The sequence below is a fragment of the Phacochoerus africanus genome, chromosome 9, assembly GCF_016906955.1.
Source record: "Phacochoerus africanus isolate WHEZ1 chromosome 9, ROS_Pafr_v1, whole genome shotgun sequence".
Classification (NCBI taxonomy): domain Eukaryota; kingdom Metazoa; phylum Chordata; class Mammalia; order Artiodactyla; family Suidae; genus Phacochoerus; species Phacochoerus africanus.
In genome coordinates this window covers 123493246-123515326 of record NC_062552.1, presented here as the reverse complement: position 1 = coordinate 123515326, position 22081 = coordinate 123493246, and the positions used below count along the sequence as shown (strand labels likewise).

General features: G+C 51.9%; 1 protein-coding gene across 6 annotated transcripts in view; it reads right to left on the bottom strand.

Annotated features, from left to right (window-relative positions):
- Positions 1-3423: 3423 nt before the first annotated feature.
- The window catches only part of EML1 (EMAP like 1), a 186843-nt gene continuing 168185 nt past the window's right edge, over positions 3424-22081 (bottom strand). For all 6 annotated transcript variants that reach the window (XM_047794809.1, XM_047794812.1, XM_047794807.1 and 3 more), the window contains 7 exons: positions 19288-19355; positions 14870-14958; positions 8623-8720; positions 8429-8516; positions 6962-7057; positions 5516-5646; positions 3424-4976 (listed from right to left, as the gene is read on the bottom strand). In XM_047794809.1, coding sequence (XP_047650765.1) covers positions 4851-4976; positions 5516-5646; positions 6962-7057; positions 8429-8516; positions 8623-8720; positions 14870-14958; positions 19288-19355 — 696 coding nt within the window. In that variant the 3' untranslated portion in view covers positions 3424-4850. The remainder of the gene's footprint in view (positions 4977-5515; positions 5647-6961; positions 7058-8428; positions 8517-8622; positions 8721-14869; positions 14959-19287; positions 19356-22081) is intronic.

Below are 22081 nucleotides of genomic sequence, written 5' to 3'. Positions count from 1 at the left end.
CTAGGGGTTGAAAGGGAGCTGCAGCTGCCAGCCTACACCACAGCCACCAGATCTGAGCTGCCTCTGAGACCTACACCCAGCTTGCAGCAACCCTGGATCCTTAACCCACTGAGCGGGGCCAGGGATCGGATCTGCATCCTCATGGATACTAGTTGGGTTCTTGACCCCCTGGGGCACATGGGAACTCCCTGCATCCCATTTTTACTGAACCATGTGGAAGAGCGTGGAGGAGGCAAGATGGAGCCACTGGGGCCTTCTGGGAGGGATTAACCTGCCAGGAAGATTCGCCTTTAACAGGGCTTCTCCTTCCAGAAAGAACAGAGGTTTCTCAACCCCTCCTTGAGTCTGGTCCTGCTTGCATGCCAAGGTGGGAAGGATCCAAGCTGGGTGGCCCAGGAGGGGAGTGTCCTGGGGAAGCCTGAGGCCGTGTGCAGGGATGCGGCCGAGCATCCCCAGTGGGGGTGGGGGCGCAAGGGGGCAGTGAGTGGCAGAGTCTGAAGAGTGTCCTGAACTGGGGGCACATGCCGGCTTGAGCCCCTACCTGCACTCTCAGGGAAGGGGGCACGGGTGGTGGCTGTATGTCTCGGCCTTTGTGTGGCTGTACTGCATCCCCAGGCAATGAGATATGGGGCTGGTCTGACACCTGCAGGAATCTGCATCTGGACTGGGTATTGGGCAGCAGTGAGGAATCACCGTTAGGCCTGCCAGCTGTGATGATGTCACAGTGGTCCCATGAAACAAAGTGTCCTCATCAGAGCAGCAGACTGAAGTATTTCTAGGTGAAATGGCACGATGGCTCAGACATCCTTTTAAAGTGCCCCCATCCCCCCAGCCCCCCCAAACTAGGGGGACAGTGGGAACAAGATATTCAGAATGTCAATAATTTTCGAAGCTGAGTGAGAGGCTCTTTTTACTTCTGTGTATGTTTGAAATTTTGTATTAAAAAAATTGGGGGGAGTCCCTGGTGTGGTGCAGGGGGTTAATGATCTGGCTTGTCTCTGTGGAGGAGGAGGTTCAATCCCCGGCCCGGCTTAAGGATGTTGCTGCCGCTGTGGTGTAGGTCGCAGCTCTGACCTGGATTCCATCCCTGAACTGGGAACTTCCATGGGCCACAGCAGTGGCTGAAAAAGAAAAAAAACAACCTGGGAACCAGCAAGAAGAGTAGCCTAGAATGAGTTTTTACTTCGCAAGAAGTACACACTTATCGCCTCGTTTTCACAAAGAAGCCGCCGCCTCCTTGTTGACCCCCTTCTGAGGAAGCCAGAGGGTCTCAGAGGTTACTTTTTCTATGTGCTCTTCTGCTTCAAAGAGTAGATGCGGTTGGCTTGTTCTCACATCACAGAAAAATGACCTGTGAGCGCCACGTGTAATCTTTAGGCAGCGGAAGTAATCACTTGAAAAAGCTGGGGGGTGGGGGGGGTGGGGAAGATGCCCGAGTGGGTTTTCCAGGGAACCTCGGACAGCACCTCCCACCCCGCCGCCAGGGTGGCCACCCCCAGTGGAAACCACAAATGTACAGCCAGGATCCACTGAACTGCCTCCCCCACCCCGCCCCCAGCCAGCTCCAGCCAACCCTGGCAGCCCTCCCACACCTGCACCGTGACCTTGGGATCTTCCTCCACCCCAGCACGCCTGGAGCTCCTCCTGCCAGGAAGTCTTTGCACACAGGGGCTGGAAAGCCACTTGCTGCGCTGTGCAGAGCTCACCGCTGACTCCCCCCCCCCCAGCGAGCACCAAGTCAGCGTGGCGTGGCTCTGTCTTCTGCTCCAACCCAGCCCTCTGCTGGCTTCCCCCCCTCCTCGCTGCCATGACAGCACATGTCTACCTGCTCTTGAGGTCCATCTGCTGGCGTCCCCAGGGCTGGGTCAGAGGCTGTCTCCTCGCCTGGCTTGACCAGCTTCCTGCAGACTCAGCCGCACCCTGGCTTCAGCCATCAGCTTCCCGGGGGGGGCCTCACCCACAGTGGCACCCGCGCCCCTCTATCTGTTCTGTGCCTGCTCACCAGTCACCTACTCGCACTCGCACTTGGAGGTCTCAGAGGCTCCTCGCTGCAGCCTGCCCCGGGCCTAGCTCCTGATCCTTTTCTCAAACTTGCAGTGTGGCCCATCTTGGCCAACGGCACCGACATCTGCCCACAGAACACGCAGAGACCTGGACCACATCCCATATGTCACCAGGCCCGGCTGATGTCATCCCAGAAACCCCTCTCGGACAATCCATCCATCTCTCCCCTGACCCCTGGTCCACGCCATCCTCACTTTACCAAGATTAGGGTAACAGCCCCTCACCTGTCACGCTGCAGAGCCAGGGTATGAGCTGATGTGGCCACAGGCCATGGGGAGGAACAGGACTGGTCCTGCTTCTGGGGTCTCTTGATCCGGCAGAACCCAGGGGTTCCAGGCCTGTTTGCCTGAGAGGGGTGAGCAGTGGTTCATGGTCATGGCTCACTATGTCCATAAGCACCTGCAAGGCTAACGCTGGGAAATTTCACCTAAAATGTAGGCAAGCAGGAGTTACCCTTGTGGCTCAGCAGGTTAAAAACCTGACTAGTATCCATGAGGATGCAGGTTCAATCCCTGGCCTTGCTCAGTGGGTTAAGGATCTGGTGTTGCCACAGACTGTGATGTAGCTTGCCGATGTGGCTCCAATCCAGCATTTGCTGTGGCTGTGGTGTAGCCTGGCAGCTGCAGCTTCAGTTCAACCCCTAGCCCGGGAACTTACATATGTCGCAGGGGCAGCCCTAAGAAGAAACACAAATGCAGGCAATGATGATTTATCTACATACATTTTTCCATGATTGAGCTTGGGAAATAGTGGAAATATATAGAAATAAGAGCAGATCTTGTAATTTTCAGTCAATGACGGGTTCCTCTCCCTTCCCCAATCAGGATATTCCTTCAATTACTACTTCTTTTTTTTTTTCTTTTTAGGACCGCACCTGTGGCATATGGAGGTTCCTAGGCTAGGGGTCGAACTGGAGCTGCAACTGCCGGCCTATACCACAACCCTGGCAATGCAGGATCTGAGCCCCGTCTGCAACCTACACCAGAGCTCAGGGCAATGCCAGATCCTTAACCCACTGAGGGAGGCCAGGGATCGAACCTGCATCCTCATGGATGCTGGTCAGATTCGTTTCCACTGAGCCACGATGGGAACTCTATTACTTTGAAAAGGATGCTTTTTGCCAATATTTACATAACCAAGTAAACTAAGAAGTGGGTATGGTAATTAAGCTGAGTTCATCATAGTTATCTAATCTGATGCTTCCACACCATATGCAAACTACAGTTTTATCTGCAAACGACCCAGGTGAGAAAAAACAATCTGGATATGAAACAGAATATAGTGTGAATCACATCTAATTTCAAATCTTTTAATTGATATACTTTCATGATTATAGGTCAATAAGAATATATAGATAGGTCTGAATCCACTTTTCGGATTTTATTTCATTATAGAATATATTTGATAAGGATACATACAAACAGAATTATCTTTCATACACATTGTTTACTGGTGCCTGGCACATCTGCAACAGGCTGGAGATGTAATAAAAAAATGCTTCCAAAATTTCGGTTTCATTAGCCACTCTAAACAACCAGTGCTGTAGAGTTCAGACAGTTCAATTCATTTACTTGCCTAGAACAAGTTAAAAAAAAAAAAAAATCTCAATATTCCTCTTTCAGTCTGTTTATTACTCTTCTGTTTAAAAATCTGAGATACATTCCCCAATGTAAACAATACATTTCAATCTGTCACGCAATTGAAAGGGATAAGGCCTTCTTGACAATGTATGTCACCTATGTTTTGCTCAGGTTTTAGGCAGTCTTCCTTCACCGTGTAACCCAGCTGTCTGCACACAGGACAGGAACGGAGGCCGCCCTTAGCACTCCTGGAACCTCTCGGACGTCTCCCGGTCGCAGAGAGATCTTTTGACTTGGTCTACTTGGTCTTAAAATACAAATATACAATGTCCGTAAGCATAAGGCAGTAAAGCCTAGCCTTACGTATTTCGGATGAACTGCTAAGATCCTATACAAGTACAATACCTTAAATCATGCCAGTTAATATACACAGCTAAGTGGCTCGACATCTCCACCACCATTCATCAGGGCCCAGGGGTGGGGAACAGGGGCGGGGGTGGGTGGGGGTGGGGGGACGAGATTCGTGCGGGCCTTAAGCTAAATGCATTTGGTTAGGCAGCCGGTGGAGCTGGAACTCTGAAAGGCCTGTGTACCCTGCTGCGATCATTCAGTCACTCTGGAGAAGAAACCGATCCCCCCCCCCCCAGCCCCCCCGCCCCCAGCCTCCCAGAGGGAGAAGTGAACGAAACCTTAGAGAATGTCACCAACCAAAATCTCCTTTGCATGTCCTGATTCATCTGTGCACATCAGTTATCCGCTCTCGTCTGCATCCACGTATCCTTTCAGGACCAATCAACCAACAGCGATCACGCCTCAGCACCCCGTGAGCATAAATAACCGACTGCGCAAGCTCCGTGGTGAAACAGTCAAGCCTATGTACAAGCTGGTAAAAGGCATTCTGTGACCGTTTTTGAAGAGTCCCTAGAGAAGCTAACGAGGCTGCACCAGTCACCTCTCAGTGTCACCACAATGTAAACCCGGGCATCTTCCTTTATATTAAGCGTGTTCTATATTGTACAACAGAAGAGCGATCGGCACGGCGGACCCGCTGGGACGCGCACAGATCCCTGCGCTAAGGTGACCGGTAAAGGGCGTGGTTTTCCTGAGGTTTGTGAGGACGTTTCGAACAAAGCAGAAATCACAGTGACCGAGCGTGACGCGAGCCTGTGCCTCCCGGCCCGTCGGCGCCCCCGCTTCTCGCTGGGGCTAAATGACCCGCCACTGCATGATGCTTGTGTCTTTGCCGCCGGTGGAGATGAGGTGGCTGTCGTCACAGAGGAAATCGACGTTGGTGACGTGACTGCTGTGGCCGCTGTACACGTGGCTGGGAGCCTGGGAAGAGGGACACGGAGGGGCTGAAGGCAAAGCCAACCAGCTGGGATGGGCAGGGCGGCTCGCCCTCCTTCTCCGCCCTCCGCGGCCCTCGCTCTTGCATAGACGCGGAAGGGACCATACCACCCGGAGCCTCTGCACGCGGAGCATCTGGTCTGGAGGGGGACGGATGTGAGCGGGGAGGGGTTCAATGCCAGCCGGCGGGAGGAGGGCGGACAGGATGCGGGGGTGGAGGGGGGGGTCCCCTGGAGGAGAAGGAGTGGTCCAGGCTGGAGCAAAGGGAGCGGTAGTGGGGGGCAGAGGAGCGAGGCCCTCAAAGTGCAGAGGCAGACAAGCCAGAACCATGTAGGGGGCGGGGAGTCCCGCCACGGGCATCGGGGAAGGGGGCCTCCGGGGAAGCGCTCTGGGGACAGCAGGAAGACGGTCACGCCTGCTTTGTGATTGGCAGCATCAGCGCCTTTCTATCCAATTACCAACCGGCCGGGCCAGGCGTCGGCGCGCCCGGAGGGTCAAGGCTAGAGCAGAAGACGGGCCCTTACCCTGAACTGCGAGCAGGGGTAGGAGAAGAGATGCACTTTGCCGAAGTCGTCCCCGGTGGACAGGAGTTTTTTCTCGTGGGCCCGAGAGGCAGCATTGATGTCAGTTCCGTCGGAGCCTTCAGGCCACACGCCTAAAACAAAGACCCCAGTCAGAGCACTGGACATACCAGGACACAGAGGCACTGCAGCGGGGGACTGGCCATCAAACTCCCTCGAAAGGAAAAATGGCCTGGGCTTTAGAAACCAGGCCCAAGGAACACTGTCTCAGCTCCTGGCCTCCCTGTTTCCGTGGTCATCTCTTCCTGCAGGCGGTTCTGTCCCACTGTGTAGCTTGTTCTGCTGAAGGAGAGTCACAGCGACAGGCCTTCTAGGCTTCCACCTCTTTCCAGCCCCTGCTTGATGCTATAGCTGAAAGTGGGCCAGAAACACTGGTTTTGGACACAAGGCCTTTCCTTTACTCCCAAAGCATCTGATGGGAAGCTCACTAGTCCTAAGCCTGCAGTTTCCTTACTTTTCTTTTTTGGAGGTTACTCTTTACATATGAGAGTCTCTCCAAAGGACTTTGTAACTCTGGGACTGTATGTGACTTTCAGGAATTCCTTGGTGTCAGCCCTTTGTGGCTGCTGCATGCCTGCTGGCACTGGGCAGATGTGGCAGATGTGCCACAGATGTGGTGGCACTCACTGTGGGCCTGGAGTGTGGTCTGGGGGATGGGGTCTCCTGACCATTGCTCCAGGAAATCCTTTTGCTTCCCAGCAATTCTGGATATGAGAGAGCTGCATGTACAGCAGTTTCTCAACAGACAGTTCTGCCGTAAACCCAGCTGTCCTAGCATTCAACACCAGAAGATGATAAAATGCCAGCTTTAAGGAGATCTGTGAAATTCCGACTAACTCACTGACTTATGGTCATACACAAAGAGGTTACAAATACTGCCTTTTCTCCCCTCTCTCTCTCTTTTTTGGCCACCACCCTGCAGCATTTGGAATTCCCAGCCAGGGATCAAATCTGCATCCTGGCGCTGTAGAGACGCTGCCAATCCAATTGCGCCACAGTGGGAATTCCTATTTTAGAGCATTTATGAATATATTCCTAGTGTAAACTTTGAAAGAGGTTAATCTAGTTTCACGGCCAAAAAGATACAATAACTGTAACAAATGCTACATAGATCAACTGAGTGCCATCTATTGAGTCCCTCTATCTAGGAAGTTTGGCACGACCTCATGAGGAGATCCTAGAGGATTATGTCAGGACGCATTTCGTACAAGAGAAGAGGGTTCAAACCCATCCCTCTGGTTCGCCTTGCCTGGCCATAGCGGGGCAGGCCCTGGCCCTTCCCCAGGGGGAGCAGTTTGAAGCCGACCAAGAGACTTCGTCACGACGAGAAAGCGCTTCTGAAAGGTGACGTCTTATGTGTGAACTGAGTGACAGGTGCAGAAAACTTACCGAAGACGTGGAAGCCCAAGGTGCACGTACACGTGGCCCACTCGATGTCTCGCGTCGTTTCCACGCTTACGACTTGCTTACAAGCAGAGGGAACCCCTGGAGGGGCAAAAGCAGGTCTGGTGACATCCCAGCCAAAGCTCCCCCCACCGCCCCCACCGCCTGCTGCCTCCCTGAGCGAGGCTGGGCCCTCAGAGGCGGCTCCATCGACCACAGAGCGCTTTGGGAGAGGGGCCTGTCCACCTCTCACCTCCATGGGGACCGTGCCCAAACCCCAGGGCTCCGTGGGGAACCTCCTCCTCTCTTTTTCCTTCTCTGGGTCGTTTCCCTCAGTCCGGCTTCTTGTCTTTGGCCACCTGTGGTTCCTAGGCCTCTGCTGGCTCACTGTCCTCCCTGGAGCCCCTGGACACGAGTGCCTCCTGCTGTCAGGCTCCCAGCCCTCTCCCAACATGTGCTTGGGCACAGCTGGGTGTGCACACACACACGCACACTCCCCAACCCCTCGGCTCCTAGGTAGGAATGGAAGCTCATGGAAACCAGTCATCCAAGGACCTATGGCCTTACAGGGCATTTCTTTGTTCCTCATCTGGGCTCTCACTAGTGGATGTGAGACCATGGCTGAGAAGGTTCTAGACCCATGGCCTGTCCCTGAAAACCGTCCCCTGTGTCTCCCTTATGTCAGGCAGGGCCTTGGAGAGAGCGGGGAGGGACCCTGGGCCAGGCGCCCCACTGGAGGAGGCCAGCTCCCCCCACTGCCAGCAACCCTGCCGCTCCAGCGCCCTTTCAAGGGGCGCCTGCCTCCCTACCCACCGGCTCGTGATGCCTGTGGCCTCGTACTGAGTCGAGATTTCCTGCTCTATAACACGGCACAAGCCAAAACGGGTTGTGGGTCACTTGAGAGCAGGTGGGTGAAGCACGCCATACTTTCTAGAACCTTCTGGTGGGGCAGAGACCAGGGCTTCCTTCTGCCCTGGAACCCCCACGCCCGGCCCATGCAGACACTCGACAGCCCGTGCTCAGCAAGTGCCGGCCTTCAGCACCCCTCACCCTCGCCACCGCCTGGCCCTGCTGGGCTCAGACCTGGCCAGGCTGGGACAGGAGGAGGGGCCCAGGGGGCTGCTGTCCAGGTGGGAGAGAGTTGCTGGTCTCCGCCCGATGCGGGTGACACTTTCACAAGGGTCCCTCTTGCCGGGACACCTCTGATCCCACTCTCTTGTCTCACCCTGCAGGGCCTGGCCTTTTCCTCCTCGGGGCCCAGGGGGGCCCGAACCCCAGGTGTCTCAGCCCCGGAAGGACTTGAGAGGTTGTCCAGGCCAACACCCCCATCGTGCAGAGGAAGAACCAAGGCCCAGGGCTGCGGTCAGGTGCCCAAGTCATGCGGAAGTGGGCTTTCGCAGGAGGCCCCATCTGGTCTCAGAGTGAAGGTTCCAGAGTGACCTGCCCCCAGACCAGCCCCGCAGAGCCACTCACAGTAAAGGATTTCATAGTCTCCGGAATTCGACACAAGGAACTGTGAGTTTACAGACCAGTCCAGGTGAGTGATGAAGCTGGAATGACCCTGGGAGAGAAACACGGGGTGTCTCAGGCACCTGCCAGGCTCCCGCCCACACGGTCCCACCACAGATGACCGGGCACAGGTCCGCGAGAAACGGGGACACGCTCACCGAGCACTTGCCCACCCGCGTGTACTTCCGCCCGCTGTCACTGACTCCGTATATGTAGATGCAGTTGTCGTGGGAGCCTATCGCTAAGAAATTCCCATCTGCGAACACAGGAGGTTACATTTCAGCTGTTGAGAGTAAGCATTTCGTCAGTTATAAGGAACAAGGCTGGCTGCCATCAAAGGGTTAGGAAAAAGAGCCATGAAAATTGTGTCAAAGCGAAAAAACTGCTTGTTTTCAGGAGAGGAAACAGAGGCACCGATGATACATTGTCTTGTTCAAGGTCACACAGGTTTATGGACGCCGGGATTCGAAACCCAGGCTGCCTGGCCAGAGCCTGAGCACAGCGCTGCTAAATTCCACTGCCCCTGTGACAAAGCTTAAGGGTAAAGAACAGCTGAGAATCTGAAAAATGATGTAAGCACGCTAGGTTGTATGCTCAAAGGCAAATGATCTCTCGATCAGCTCCACCTTATCATCTGTCAACTTAAAAGAACGAGCTCTTGGAGTTCCTGTTGTGGCTCAGGGGGTTAAGAAGGCAACTAGGATCCATGAGGATGCAGGTTCGAGCCTTGGCCTCGCTCAGTGGGTGAAGGATCTGGTGTTGCTGTGAACTGTGGAGTAGGTCGCCGAGGGGGCTCGGATCTGGTGTGGCTGTGGCTGTGGTGGAGGCTGGCAGCTGCAGCTCTGATACGACCCCTGGCCTGGGAACTTCCATGTGCTCCAGGGACCCTAAAAGAAGGAATAAAAAAGAATGAGCTCTGGCATCAGGGAACCATTTGTTAGCATTCTGCCGCTCCCCCTGTATGATTTGACCTCTCTAAGTGCCTCCTAAGTGGAATCATACAATGTTTGTCTTTTGGTGACTGGCTGATTTTACTTAACCTGATGTCGAGGTTCATGTGTGTTGGCTTATGCTAGAATTCCCTTCCTTTTTAAGGCTGTGTTATATCATATTTTACTTATCCGTTCATTTGCGATGGACGCTTGGATTGCTTCCATGGTTTAGCTGTGGGGAGTAAGGATACTTTGAACACAGGTGTACACATACCTCTTTGAGACTCTACTTTCAATTCTTTTGGGTAATGTGTCCCGGAGTGGAATTGCTGGACCATATGCTGATTCTACTTCTGACTTTTTTTCGAATGGCTGTACTGTTTTCCACACTGGCTGTGCCATTTTGCATTCCCACCAACCGTGCACGGGGGTTCTCATTTCTCCACATCCTCACCAGCACTTGCTGTTTTGTTTTGGTTTGGTTTTGATAGTAGCCACCCTGATGGGTGTGAGGTGGGAGCTCCCTGTCGTGTTGATTTGTATTTCCCTAATGTGATTAGTGATATTGAGCATCTTTTCGTGTGCTTACTGGCCGTGTGTATGTCTTCTCTGGAGAAAGGTCTATTCACGTCCTTTGCCCATTTCTCTGATTGGGTTGCTGGTGTTTTTGCGGCCGCTGTGTCTGCCAGGGAACTGGGTGCTGCCCTGCTAAGAGCGGAAATTGACTTGCCATTTAGCATCCAAGTCTTTCTCCTCAAATTGCAAGCCTTCGACGGGCTCCAGCTTTCAAAACGGTCCTATGAGACAGATTCTGCCAGTTGTTGTCTAGGTGGGGAGACATGCCTGCTGCTTCCTAGGCACCATCTTCCCAGAATCTCCTCCGCTGGCCACCCCCTTAAAGCTCCGCTTTGAGGTGTCAGTTACATGTGCGTATCCTAAGAGTTCTGACAAACATACCTGTGTAGCTACCAGCCCTGTATCTGTTTTTAAAGATGAATGAACAGCAGGATCTCATAATCTCCCTTGCAGTTCACGTCTCACGGCCTTAACTGATTGTAATTAGAGACTGTACTTCTGCTTTAAAATTCCAAATCTAAAGTCCTCATGTAGCAGTTGAAGCTCATTCACAAATACGTGAAACAGACTGTCTGCCTAATATGTCAGAACCAAGCAGTTTGAGTCGCTGGGCGAAGCAGAGGCCAGGGGACCCCGGGGCCGCATCTTTCTGGAACCAGGGAGCTTCTTCCTCCCTGTGAATAACCCCCCCCACCAACACTCCCAAACCCTCCACGCCTCACCCCTGCTCTCCCCGAGACCACGGGATTCCTAAAGGTGCTCGATTAAGACAAGTGGGGATTTGGTCCCAAATAAAAATCAGTGACCCGAGCTGCTGCAGCCGGATGCTTCACCCACTGCACCACCGCGGGAACTCCAGATGAGAAGAAATTCTTTTGGGAAGTTGTAACAGCGCATGGCTACTGGGGGGATCCAATAACGTGTGAGATCTGTGATCAAATCCCTTGGTCAGTACTTTTCACTGACTTTTCGGGTTTTCCTAACCTTCCCCCTCACCTGACCGACCTCCCTCTGGCCTAACCTTTCAGGTTCAAGGTCTCCCACACAGTAATACGTCCATCCCTTGTCCGATATACTGTCCTCAGTCCTTAGAGCCAGAGCTCAACTTACTCCGGGACCCCCCTCAATCTGTCTTCCCCCCCTTTTTTTCGGTCTTTTTTAGGGCCGCACTCACAGCATATGGAGGTTCCCAGGCTAGGGTCGAATTGGAGCTGCAGCTGCCGCCCTACACCACCGCTCATGACAGTGCTGGATCCTTTGACCTACTGAGCGAGGCCAGTCAAACCTGCATCCTCACCAACCCTAGCTGGGTTCTTAACCCACTGAGCCACAATGGGAGCTCTGGGACCGACAGTTTAATACTATGTTGACAAAACTTCCAATCAATGAGGCTATCAGGGAGGGACTGATAGGGAGGGACTCTGGGAGGGTCCCTTTCACCCCAGGTTCTGTCCTCATGGGTGGTAACACTACATTGCCCCATTGTGTACATATTAGGAAAGAGATAAACCTCCTTTCTCTCTTCCTTACAGAGTTAAGAGCTCAATGTTAGCAACATACTATGATACAGGAGTTCCCGCCATGGTGCAGTGGGTGGCATGCAGCGGCTTAGGTTGCGGTGGAGGTGCAGGTTCGATCCCTGGCCTGGCCCAGTGGGTCAAAAGGTCTGGCGTTGTTGCTGCTGCTGTGCAAGTCACAGCTGCAGCTTGGATTCAATCCCTGGCTCAGGAACTTCCATATGCCATTAAAAAAAAAAAAAAAAAAAAAGCTTCCCGGAATTCCCTTTGTGGCTCAGAGGTTAATGAATCCGACAAGGATCATGAGGATGCAGGTTTGATCCCTGGCCTTGCTCAGTGGGTTAAGGATCTGGCGTTGCCGTGGGCTGTGGTGTAGGTCACAGACGCGGCTCAGATCCTGCATTGCTGTGGCTGTGGTGTAGGCCAGCAGCTGTAGCTCTGATTCGACACCTAGCCTGGGAATTTCCATATGCCAGAGGTGCGGCCCTAAAAAGACAAAACCAAAAAACAAAACCCAAAATGAGCCAGGGATCCACAGTGCTGTAACCCATGAGCCTGAAAACAATCACGTGTGCCCAGCAAACCCATAGCCCGTCACCCTCTGCTCTCCCTCTAGGCAGATGTGCAGTAGTTGCTCTACGCTCTGATATCCACCGATACTGAGCATCTATTCTGTGCTGTCTACTCTTTTTACTCTCTTGTGTCTACTCCAAGCTAGGTGCCGACCAAAACAGGGTCCCTACCATTATGGGACTCCAGGCCACAGCCCCAGGATCTGGGGCCACCACCACTGTCATCACTGACGAGGACGTCACGTCCCCCATGACATCTGCTGATGACGTTACATTACCCATGACACGCCTCATGCTTCAGGAGCACACCTGCTCCTCCTCTCTCAGTTGAGCCCCACAACAACTTGCTGTCTGATCTGACAAGGGCCACCTGGCTAATGAAGAGGTGGCCCTGATTTGGCCCGGGAGCATCACCTTTGCCCCACACAGCTTCCGGCCAATGACTCTAAAACCTGAGAGGCAGGGTGACTGGTGGAGAGAAAGAGAGAGAGAGAGGGAGAGCGAGCGCTCAGACGAGTGTATGCTCTGGTCTCCAGGGAACAGTCATTAGTGTAACTGACAAGAAGCAGAAATAGAGTCCCTAGAGGGCCCTGCTGTGTTGGCAGGAGCTGACAGAAAGCCGAGGGCTTTCTAGAAAAGTAGCTGTGGATGAGGCCTTCCTGCACTTCGTAGAGATTCAAAATAACCAAGAAAATGATGAAAAGCACAGAGGAGGATGCAGAAGACTTCCCAGGGTTAACAATGAAATACGGTCCTTAAAACATCAAAAGCAGAGTAAAATTCTTCTCAACGTGGAGAAAAGCCCCTGAGGTGGTTGTGCAGTTGTCTGTCTGGGGTGAGGAGTTATCCATTTTGGGGTGCAAGTATCTTAAAAGGGTGTTCTTTCCATAAGATCACCTTTAGAGATCATGTACGCAGCCCCACCAGGAGGCAGGCTGACTGTCAATCAGCTTCTAAGGCAGAAAGCTCCTACAGACTGGTGGCAATTCAGTCTTGGCAAGTATTTCCAAGGACCAAAGCTATTCTTTCCAAGTGTGTTCACAGAGCAGAATGTCCTGCAGTCCCAGAAAAAGAGCACCTCCTAAGCGACGAGCATAGGATGACGAGGCTCAGAAACAATGATGCAGCTGGTGGCAAGGAGCCTTCCTGGCACCCACATGCTCAAAAGGATGTGGGGACCAAGGATGGATGAGTTGTCCCACCTACTCTAACAATCACAGATTGAAACATACCAAATACACTTAAATCCCTAACGGCAGGAAAACCACCATCCCCACCAACTCATCGTTGTGAAAGGGAGCAGGACTCATGACCTTGGAAGCAGGCACATAAAGTGAAGGGAACCAAGTGTCTACTTTGACTTTCCCTGATGAACTACCATGCCGCTCGGTAACAAAAGAGTGCACACTTTGGGTAACCAAAAAGCTGACCAAGGGAAGTGTCTAGAAGTCTCGTATCTAATGCGTGCAGAAGGCTAACACAGGAAAATCAAGCCCATGCGTCCCCTCACAGATCTCCGTGTTGGACGTGGACGGCTGCTAATGGTGTGGAAAGCGAGATAAGCGGGCATCGTGTGTCTCTTGCAGGAAGGAGAGACCAGGATACTTAGAGCTGGGATAGGATCAGGATCAAAAGGACTTTAGGAGGAATACAGGGGACAGAGGCATGTGGGAAAGGAAGACCACGGAGATGCACTTGGAGAAATCCAGAGTGTGGAAAAAGCTCTGGGGAGAAGGAGCCAGTTTCTCCAATGAATAAACGGCAAGCGAGGTGTAGGTGTGTGTGTGTGTGGGGGGGGGGGTGTGAGAGAGAGAGGGAAAGAGAGAGAGAGAGAGGGAGGGAGCGCCTGTGGATTAAAAGAGAGTTATGAGTACAAAATGGACCTATGATCAATGAGCCGGAATGTTCTAAGCAGCGTTATTCATAACAGCCAAAACCCAGATGCAATCGAATGTCGCCCAAGCGAGGAATGGCTAAACCAAATGTGGTCTAGTCACACCCTGGGACAGTATCTAGCAATTACTAAAGACTAACCTAGTGATCCCCGAATAGTAACCTGAATAATCGCAAAACGGGATCCTACGTCAAAGGAGCCAGGTGCGACGGGCTCTCAGTTGCTTGACTCCACGGATGGGAAATGTCCAGAAAAGGCCATTTATAGACCCAGAAGAGCGGCTCAGTGGTTGCCGAGGGCTAGGGGCGAGAGTGGGGATTACGAATGAGCAGGGAGGGAACCTTTGGGGGTGACTAGAAAGGTTGAAAACTGGATTGTGGTGATAGCGGCACAGCTCTGCAAATCTGCTGAGAATCACCGACTCATCCGTTCACAAAGGGTAAGTTATCGCATGTAAATTCGACCTCAATAAAATCATTAAAAAAGAGTCCGCATCTTTTTTTAGATCGCTATCTGTGTATATAGGAACATTAACAGATGAAAGGATAAGACATCTGGGAACTGATTTAGAAGCCACATGGGAGGGGACAGTGGGTGGGGCTCCAGATAAAGAAAATGACTAAGAGTTGATCATTTTGCTGAAGCTGGGTGATGGCGCCATGGCGCCTCATGATGCTCGTGTGTCTCATTTTGTACGTTTGAAATTTTCTGTAATAAAAAGACAACAAAATACAAGCACAGTGACCCAAAGGAGGGAGGTTGAGACTCCCCGCCCCCACACTAAACACCACAGGTATGTGCAGAGAGAGTTTAAATTTTGCTCTGAGGGGGCTTGTGAATGTTTTTCTTTAAAGAGTCTACACAGAACGTCATGGATCTGTCGGAGTTTTAGGGTGAACGGTCCGTGTTCTAACCTGGTGAGTAACGCATCACAGACAGCTGTTCATTTCCATCCGTGTGGACGGTGACCAAGTCTTTCGTCTCCGTGTCAAACACAAACCACCTGTCGTAAACACGCGGAAAAGTACACATCAGTTTAGTGAGCAAATGAAATGCCCCCATCACACACACAGCAAGGCTATAAAAAACACTCAGCTAAGTGCTTAATACATACTCTGTATTTGCTTAACAAGAATGGTTATTCTCAGCTTTTTGTTGTTGTTGTGGAGAAAATTTCCTGCATTTGCACATTTCCTAAGGGAAGGAGCAAGATGCTGGCTACCACGGGAAAGGATTCAGATACTGACATGGTGGCAGGGTTCCCTAGTCTGACTTTTGTCACTTACACATAAAAGGAGAGAAAGTGCTGGGCAGGGAAGATGGACCATGCTCAACGCTGGAAGTGGGAAAGGAGCCACCTGCACGGTCCCGGCCTGGGCGAGGCAGGATGGGTCCAGGAGGACGGGGCTGGGACCAGCTCGGGGGCTGATGCTTTCTCCTGTCCTTGCAAGCAGAGCTGGGCCAGCACCTGACCTCCTGCAGACGCTGGTGTCCAGCCAGCCTGGTGAAACCAATGACCCAGAGAATGGCGGAAGGGCTGGTCTTTGACCTTAACCTCTCTGGGCTCAGTTTCTTCAACTGTCAAGTGGGGATAAAGGCCCTGTTCAATGGTGGAAACACTCAGCTCTCCTGCCCACATGTTCTCGAGTGGTGGCAGAGAGCGGGACAACGGGGTTTCCAGGACGAGGAGGAACGTGGGCTTCCTGCCGCTGCCATTTCAAACCCTGGTGACATCCATCCATTGGCCTGTCCCTGAGCCAGCATCACTGTCGGCCTGGGGCCCTCATCACCAGCCCTCTGTGGGACGGGCTTTTGCTTCCCTGCACGTGAACAAGCACCTGACTTTACTGTGCGTTTAATTTTAACTGAGGTCAGAATATAAGCAGCAGAGACAGTGGGCGGATTGGGCCACGCCTTTGAAACCTCCCATTAAGCGGCCCCATCAAGGTACTAGGACCGGAGATGGGGGAGGCATAAATGGAGAGGAAGGGTTAGGCCCCACATTCCAGCTCTCTCCCGCCCAAGGACACCGAATGCGATCCTGAGTATCCAGCACTGCCCCATATCCTGTCCCGCCACGGTCAGCACGGAGCTGATGGTGAGAACTGGCTGGCAGCCACTCATCAGAGCCTGCTGATTCTTCTAAGGTGTATACAAAGCCCGGAAGCTTCAGCTGTCTTTACAAGAGGTCAAAAGTGTGTGTGTGTGTGTGTGTGTGTGTGTGTGTGTGTGTGTGTGTGTGTGTGTCTATGCAAACATTTTCAAGAAGAATTCTGGTGGCTACAACTCTTAAGATGATGCCGCCTCTGACTTATAAATGCTCGCTCTTTTTCCCTCAAGTCCTTACTTTTTAGTTTTTCTTGATCTATTTAAATTTTATGGATGCATAGCTGATTTACAATGTTGTGTTCATTTCTGCAGTATAGAAAAGTGATTTAATTATGCATATACATATTCCTTCTCATATTCTTTTCCATTACAGTTTATCACAGGATAGTGAATCTAGTTCCCTGGGCTGTATAGTAGGACCTGGTTGTTCACCCATCCTATGTAGAACAGTTTGCACCTGCTAGTCCCAAACTCCCAGTCCATCTTTCCCCCACCCTCCTCTTCCTTGGCGACAACAAGTCTGTTCCCTCTGTCTGTAGATCTGTTTGTTTAGTACAGATGTTCATTTGTGTTACACTTTAAAAAAAATTTTTTTTTGTCTTTTCTAGGGCTGCGCCTGTAGCATATGGAGGTTCCCAGGCTAGGGGTCGAATCGGAGCTGCAGCCACCAGCCTACGCTAGAGCCACAGCAATGCGGGATCCGAGCTGCGTCTGTGACCTACACCACAGCTCACGGCAACGCTGGATCCTTAACCCCCTGAGCAGGGCCAGGGATTGAACCCACAACCTCATGGTTCCTAGTTGGATTCGTTAACCACTGCGCCGAGACGGGAACTCCTGTGTCACACTTTAGATTCTGTGCTTACTCTTCATACATGCTCTACAGTCCTCACGACAGAATCTGAGAAGGATGCTTTTTTTTTGAAGTGTAGTTGCTGTACAATATTATGTAAATCACAGGCGTACAATAGAGTGATTCACACTTTTTTAAAGCTTATACTCTATTTACAGTTATGATAAAATATTGGCTATAGTCTCCACATTGTACAATAAACCCTTGTAGTTTCTTTCTGTCACACCCAGTTCCCTGTGCTGCACCAGAGGCCCCACTGCCCATTCCAAATACAAGAGTTTGCATCCAAACCCCAAACTGCCCATCCATCCCACTCCCTACCCCCGCCCCCCCCCGGAACCACAAGTTATTGTTCATTTATTTATCTTGCCTTTTTTTTTTTGGTCTTTCTGTCTTTTTCCAGGGCCACACCCAAGGCATATGGAGGTTCCCAGGCTAGGGGTCTAATTGGAGCTATAGCCGCCAGTCTATACCAGAGCCACAGCAATGCTAGATCCGAGCCGCATCTGCAACCTACACCACAGCTCACGGCAACACTGGATCCTTAACCCACTGAGCCAGGCCAGGGATCAAACCCGCAATCTCATGGTTTCTAGTCTGATTTGTTAACCACTGAACCATGATGGGAACTCCTATTTACCTTGCTTTTTAGGGCCACACTCGTGGCATATGGAGGTTCCCAGGCTAGGGATCCAATCGGAACTATAGCCGCCGGCCTACGCCACAGCCACAGCCACAGCCACGTGGGATCCCAGCTGCATCTGCAACCTACACCACAGCTCACGGCAACGCCGGATCCTTAACCCACTGAGCCAGGCCAGGGATCAAACCCGAAACCTCATGGTTTCTAGTCTGATTTGTTAACCACTGAACCATGATGGGAACTCCTATTTACCTTGCTTTTTAGGGCCACACTCGTGGCATATGGAGGTTCCCAGGCTAGGGATCCAATCGGAACTATAGCCGCCGGCCTACGCCACAGCCACAGCCACAGCCACGTGGGATCCCAGCTGCATCTGCAACCTACACCACAGCTCACGGCAACGCCGGATCCTTAACCCACTGAGCCAGGCCAGGGATCAAACCCGAAACCTCATGGTTCCTAGTCAGATTCGTTAACCACTAAGCCACGACGGGAACTCCTATTTACCTTGCTCTTTAGGGCCACACCCGTGGCATATGGAGGTTCCCAGGCTAGGGATCCAATCAGAGCTACAGCCGCCAGCCTGCACCACAGCCACAGCCATGTGGGATCCCAGATGCATCTGTGACCTACACCACAGCTCACGGCAACGCCAGATCCTTAACCCACTGAGCCAGGCCAGGGATCAAATCTGCAACCTCGTGGTTCCCAGTCAGATTCATTTCTGCTGCACCATGATGGGAACTCTGAAAGTTATTTTTTATTCTTAAAATTTTTTAATTTTTTGGCTGCACCCATGGCATGCAGAAGTTCCCAGGCCAGAGCTCGAACCCATGCCACTGCACTGACGCCAGCTGGGTTACCCGCTGAGCCATGTGGGAACTCCAGTGGTATGCTTTTTAGAGAGTAGGAAATTAAAAAACAGTATATGCGTTAAACTAGAATAAATGTATGCACTACGCAAATAACATAAAATGGCATCTTAATGACAGTGATAATAACCAGAGAAATTGCCTGCCAGGCACCCCAGGAGCTGCTTCCTACAGTGTCTCCCTGAGCCGTCAGTGTACGGCGAGGCAGATGTACTGTCACAATTTGCAGAGGAAGAAACAAGCTCAGAGAGGTTAGGTAACTGGCTCAAAGACACACTGCGGCTAAATGGTGAAGCTGACATTCAATGGTGCTCTCCCTCCTGGCACACTGGAGGCGCTTCGCGTGGAAGCGTTGGCTGAGTCGAACATGAAGCTCAAGACTGGGGCAGTTTCTAAAATTTTGAAAGGGTAGAAAGAAAAAGCATTTTAAAATCCCCAGTGCTTTGAGTGGGGCAGTGGGTTAAGCATCTAGTGTTGTCACTGCCGTGGCTAGGGTCAATGCGGTTTGATCCCTGGCCTGGGAACTTCCACCTGCTGAGGGCGTAGCCAAAAAAAAAAAAAAAAGCAAAATCCTCAGTGCTTTGAAATGCTTTGTTGCCCCAGTTCCAAAGCTGAAATCATAGGAAAATGGGGGGTGGGGCCTCCAGGGGTCCAGAGCCTCCCTCGGGCTTTCCCAAGGTCCAAAATGGGAAGGACCACTGGCTCAGGTTTTACTGTCCAGTTCTGACTTAGTTCTTGGTAAAGCATTCGAAGCCAAGAGACAGGCCGGCGGGAGCTGCGCCGCACCCGTCACTGCAGAAACACGCACAACGGCCTCTTACCAGTGAACTTTGGAGGCACGAGCCAGGCACTTACCTCCCAGTCAGTGTTCCAACTGCAACCACAGACCCTGAAGGATGAAAACCAGAAGACTGAGCAGGATCCTAAAATATTGTAAAGGAAGTGTAAATTGATGGCCAGACACAGCCTATCGCATATAACACACATAAGCACAGCTCCAACCCCTCAGGGCTACGTGGCCCCATTTAGAAAAAATCTGTCCTCTCCCGAGATGAAAATGTTTTTCTATTCTGATGAAGATCATGTCACAACAATTCTAAATTCTTATCCTCTTATAAGTGGTCACTTTATGTTTTTTTTTTTGTCTTTTCTAGGATTGCACCCACGGCACATGGAGGTTCCCAGGCTAGGGGTCTAATTGGAGCCGTAGCCGCCGGCCTATGCCAGAGCCACAGCAACGCGGGATCCGAGCCATGTCTGCAACCTACACCACAGCTCACAGCAACGCCGGATCCTTGACCCACTGAGCAAGGCCAGGGATCGAACCTGCAACCTCATGGTTCCTAGTCGATTCGTTAACCACTGAGCCACGACGGGAACTTCCACTCTCTGTCTTATGTTCTTTCATGTATTCGGTAAGCAGATGACAGATCAACACAGACACGTTCTTCTTCAAGTCTTGGAGGCCCCATCAGTTGAACCCCATGCTGAATGGTAAGCTGGTGCTGGATCCCTGGAAACAGGACCACTGCACCCACCGCCATCAGGTCGATAGTGGGTGAGCGCCTCCAACTGGGTGCATGGCAGCATGGCCGCCCTAGACGGATCTCGAGATGAGTAAGGCTTTGGGCTCCAGGGGGACATGTTCGTGTTTGTCACCACCTCGGATACCAGGTGGAACATGATGGATGAAAGCGGTCAAACGAGCTGGAGAGGGAGCGTTAGGTACAGTCAGACGGGGAAGCGGGGTCGAGGCTTCCTGGTGCTGGTGCTGGCGGCCTGTGTCTCGGGCCTCCCCGTATAGGAAGAATCACCACTGGCGAATGACAGGGCACATCAACAGTGTTTCAGATTCAGGTGTCAAGGGGACAGCAATGCAGTCACGGAGGGAGAGGCAACACGGTTTGGGGCATGTTTGAGGGAGGGCAGGTAGAGTCCGTGGGTTCACGATGCAGGACGTACAACGATGCTAGCGACGTGGGCTGCGCTGCCACGGTAAGGACGGTGATCGCCAGGAAAGACACGGTGGTAGCGACTTTTTTCTTCCACTAAAAAGAGCGACATGGGGAGTTCCCACTGTGGCTCAGTGGGTTAAGAACCTGACGAGGATCCATGAGGATGCGGGTTTGATCCCCGGTCTCGCTCAGTGGGATAAGGTCTGGAGTGGCTGTGGTGTGGGCCTCAGCTGCAGCTCTGACTCAACCCCTAGCCCGGGAACTTCCTGTGTGCCACAGATGCGGCTGTAAAAAGAAAGGGATAAAAAGAGCACCATGATTGAATCTGTGTTTTATTATTATTATTATTATTATTTTGCTGTGCCTGTGGCATGCATAAGTTCCTGGGCCAGGGATTGAACCCGCACCACAGCTTTAACCAGAGCCATAGAAGTGACATTGCCAGATCCTTTAACTGCGAGGCCACCAGAGAACTCCTGAATATGTATTTCCCCACCCCCTTTTCTAAAAGAATTAATTTTTAAATTATAGTTGGTTTACAATGTTGTGCCAATTTCTGCTGTACGGCAAAGTGACTCCGTGATAACATGTACACACATTCTTTTTTATATTCTTTTCCAACCTGCTCTACCCAGGAGACTGGATCTAGTTCCCTGTGCTGTACAGCAGGACCTTATTGCTTATCCATTCTTTTGTTTTCGTTTTTGTTTTTTGTCTTTTTAGGGCTGTACCTGCAGCATATGGACATTCCCAGGCTTGAATTGGAGCTGTAGCCGCCAGCCTACACCACAGCCACAGCAATGACAGATCTGAGCCTCATCTGCAACCTACACCACAGCTCATGGCCACACCAGATCCTTAACCACTGGGTGAGGTCAGAGATCGAACCTGCGTTCTTATGGATACTCGTCAGATTCGTTTCCGCTGAGCCAGGACAGGAACTCCCTGCTTATCCATCCTAAATGTAATAGCATGCATCTACTAACCCCAAACTCCCCGCCCATCCCACTGCCTCCCCACTCTCCCCTGGCAACCACAAGTCTGTCTGAATCTGTGTTTTAAAACATCACTTGGTAGGAGTGCTTTGGACAAATAAAGTGAGAAGAGATTAATCACAGACCAAGAAAGCACTGGAAATAGAAGCAGAAGGAGGTATTCAGATACACTGGATAAACCGGGGGGAAAAAAAAGAAAAAGAAATAAAGAAGCCCTTCAGGTATTGATTACATTTCTGCCACGCTTTTCCAAAGCAGAAGCTGTGATTAAGTTCAGGGCTGCCACGGATGCGCGCAAGAAATCACGTGCCCTTGAAGGTTTACTGGGTAGCCCACCAGGGGCTCGTGACATTTTGAGAGGAAGACATGTGAGTGTTTTCGCCAGTGGCCAGTGAGTAAGGGAGCTAGGCCTTAACTGCCCATCTTTTGGGCACCAGGTTCTGTGCCCGTGCCCTTGTGTCGGGCTGAGTGGGCTAACAGTCTCGTGACGGTGGTGCTGTCACACCCGGTCCCCATCATCTCAGCGCTCAGCTCCACCAGTGACCAGCCAGCCCCAGTCTCTGGCAGAACCTTCTCCAAAAGCGAAGGGCAGGAGGGCAGAAACACGGACTCAGTAGGATGCAGGGAAGACCCAGGTTTGGGAGTCAGACTGAGCACCGAGTCAGCGACCTTGGGGAGCTATTTGAGTTCAATTTCCTA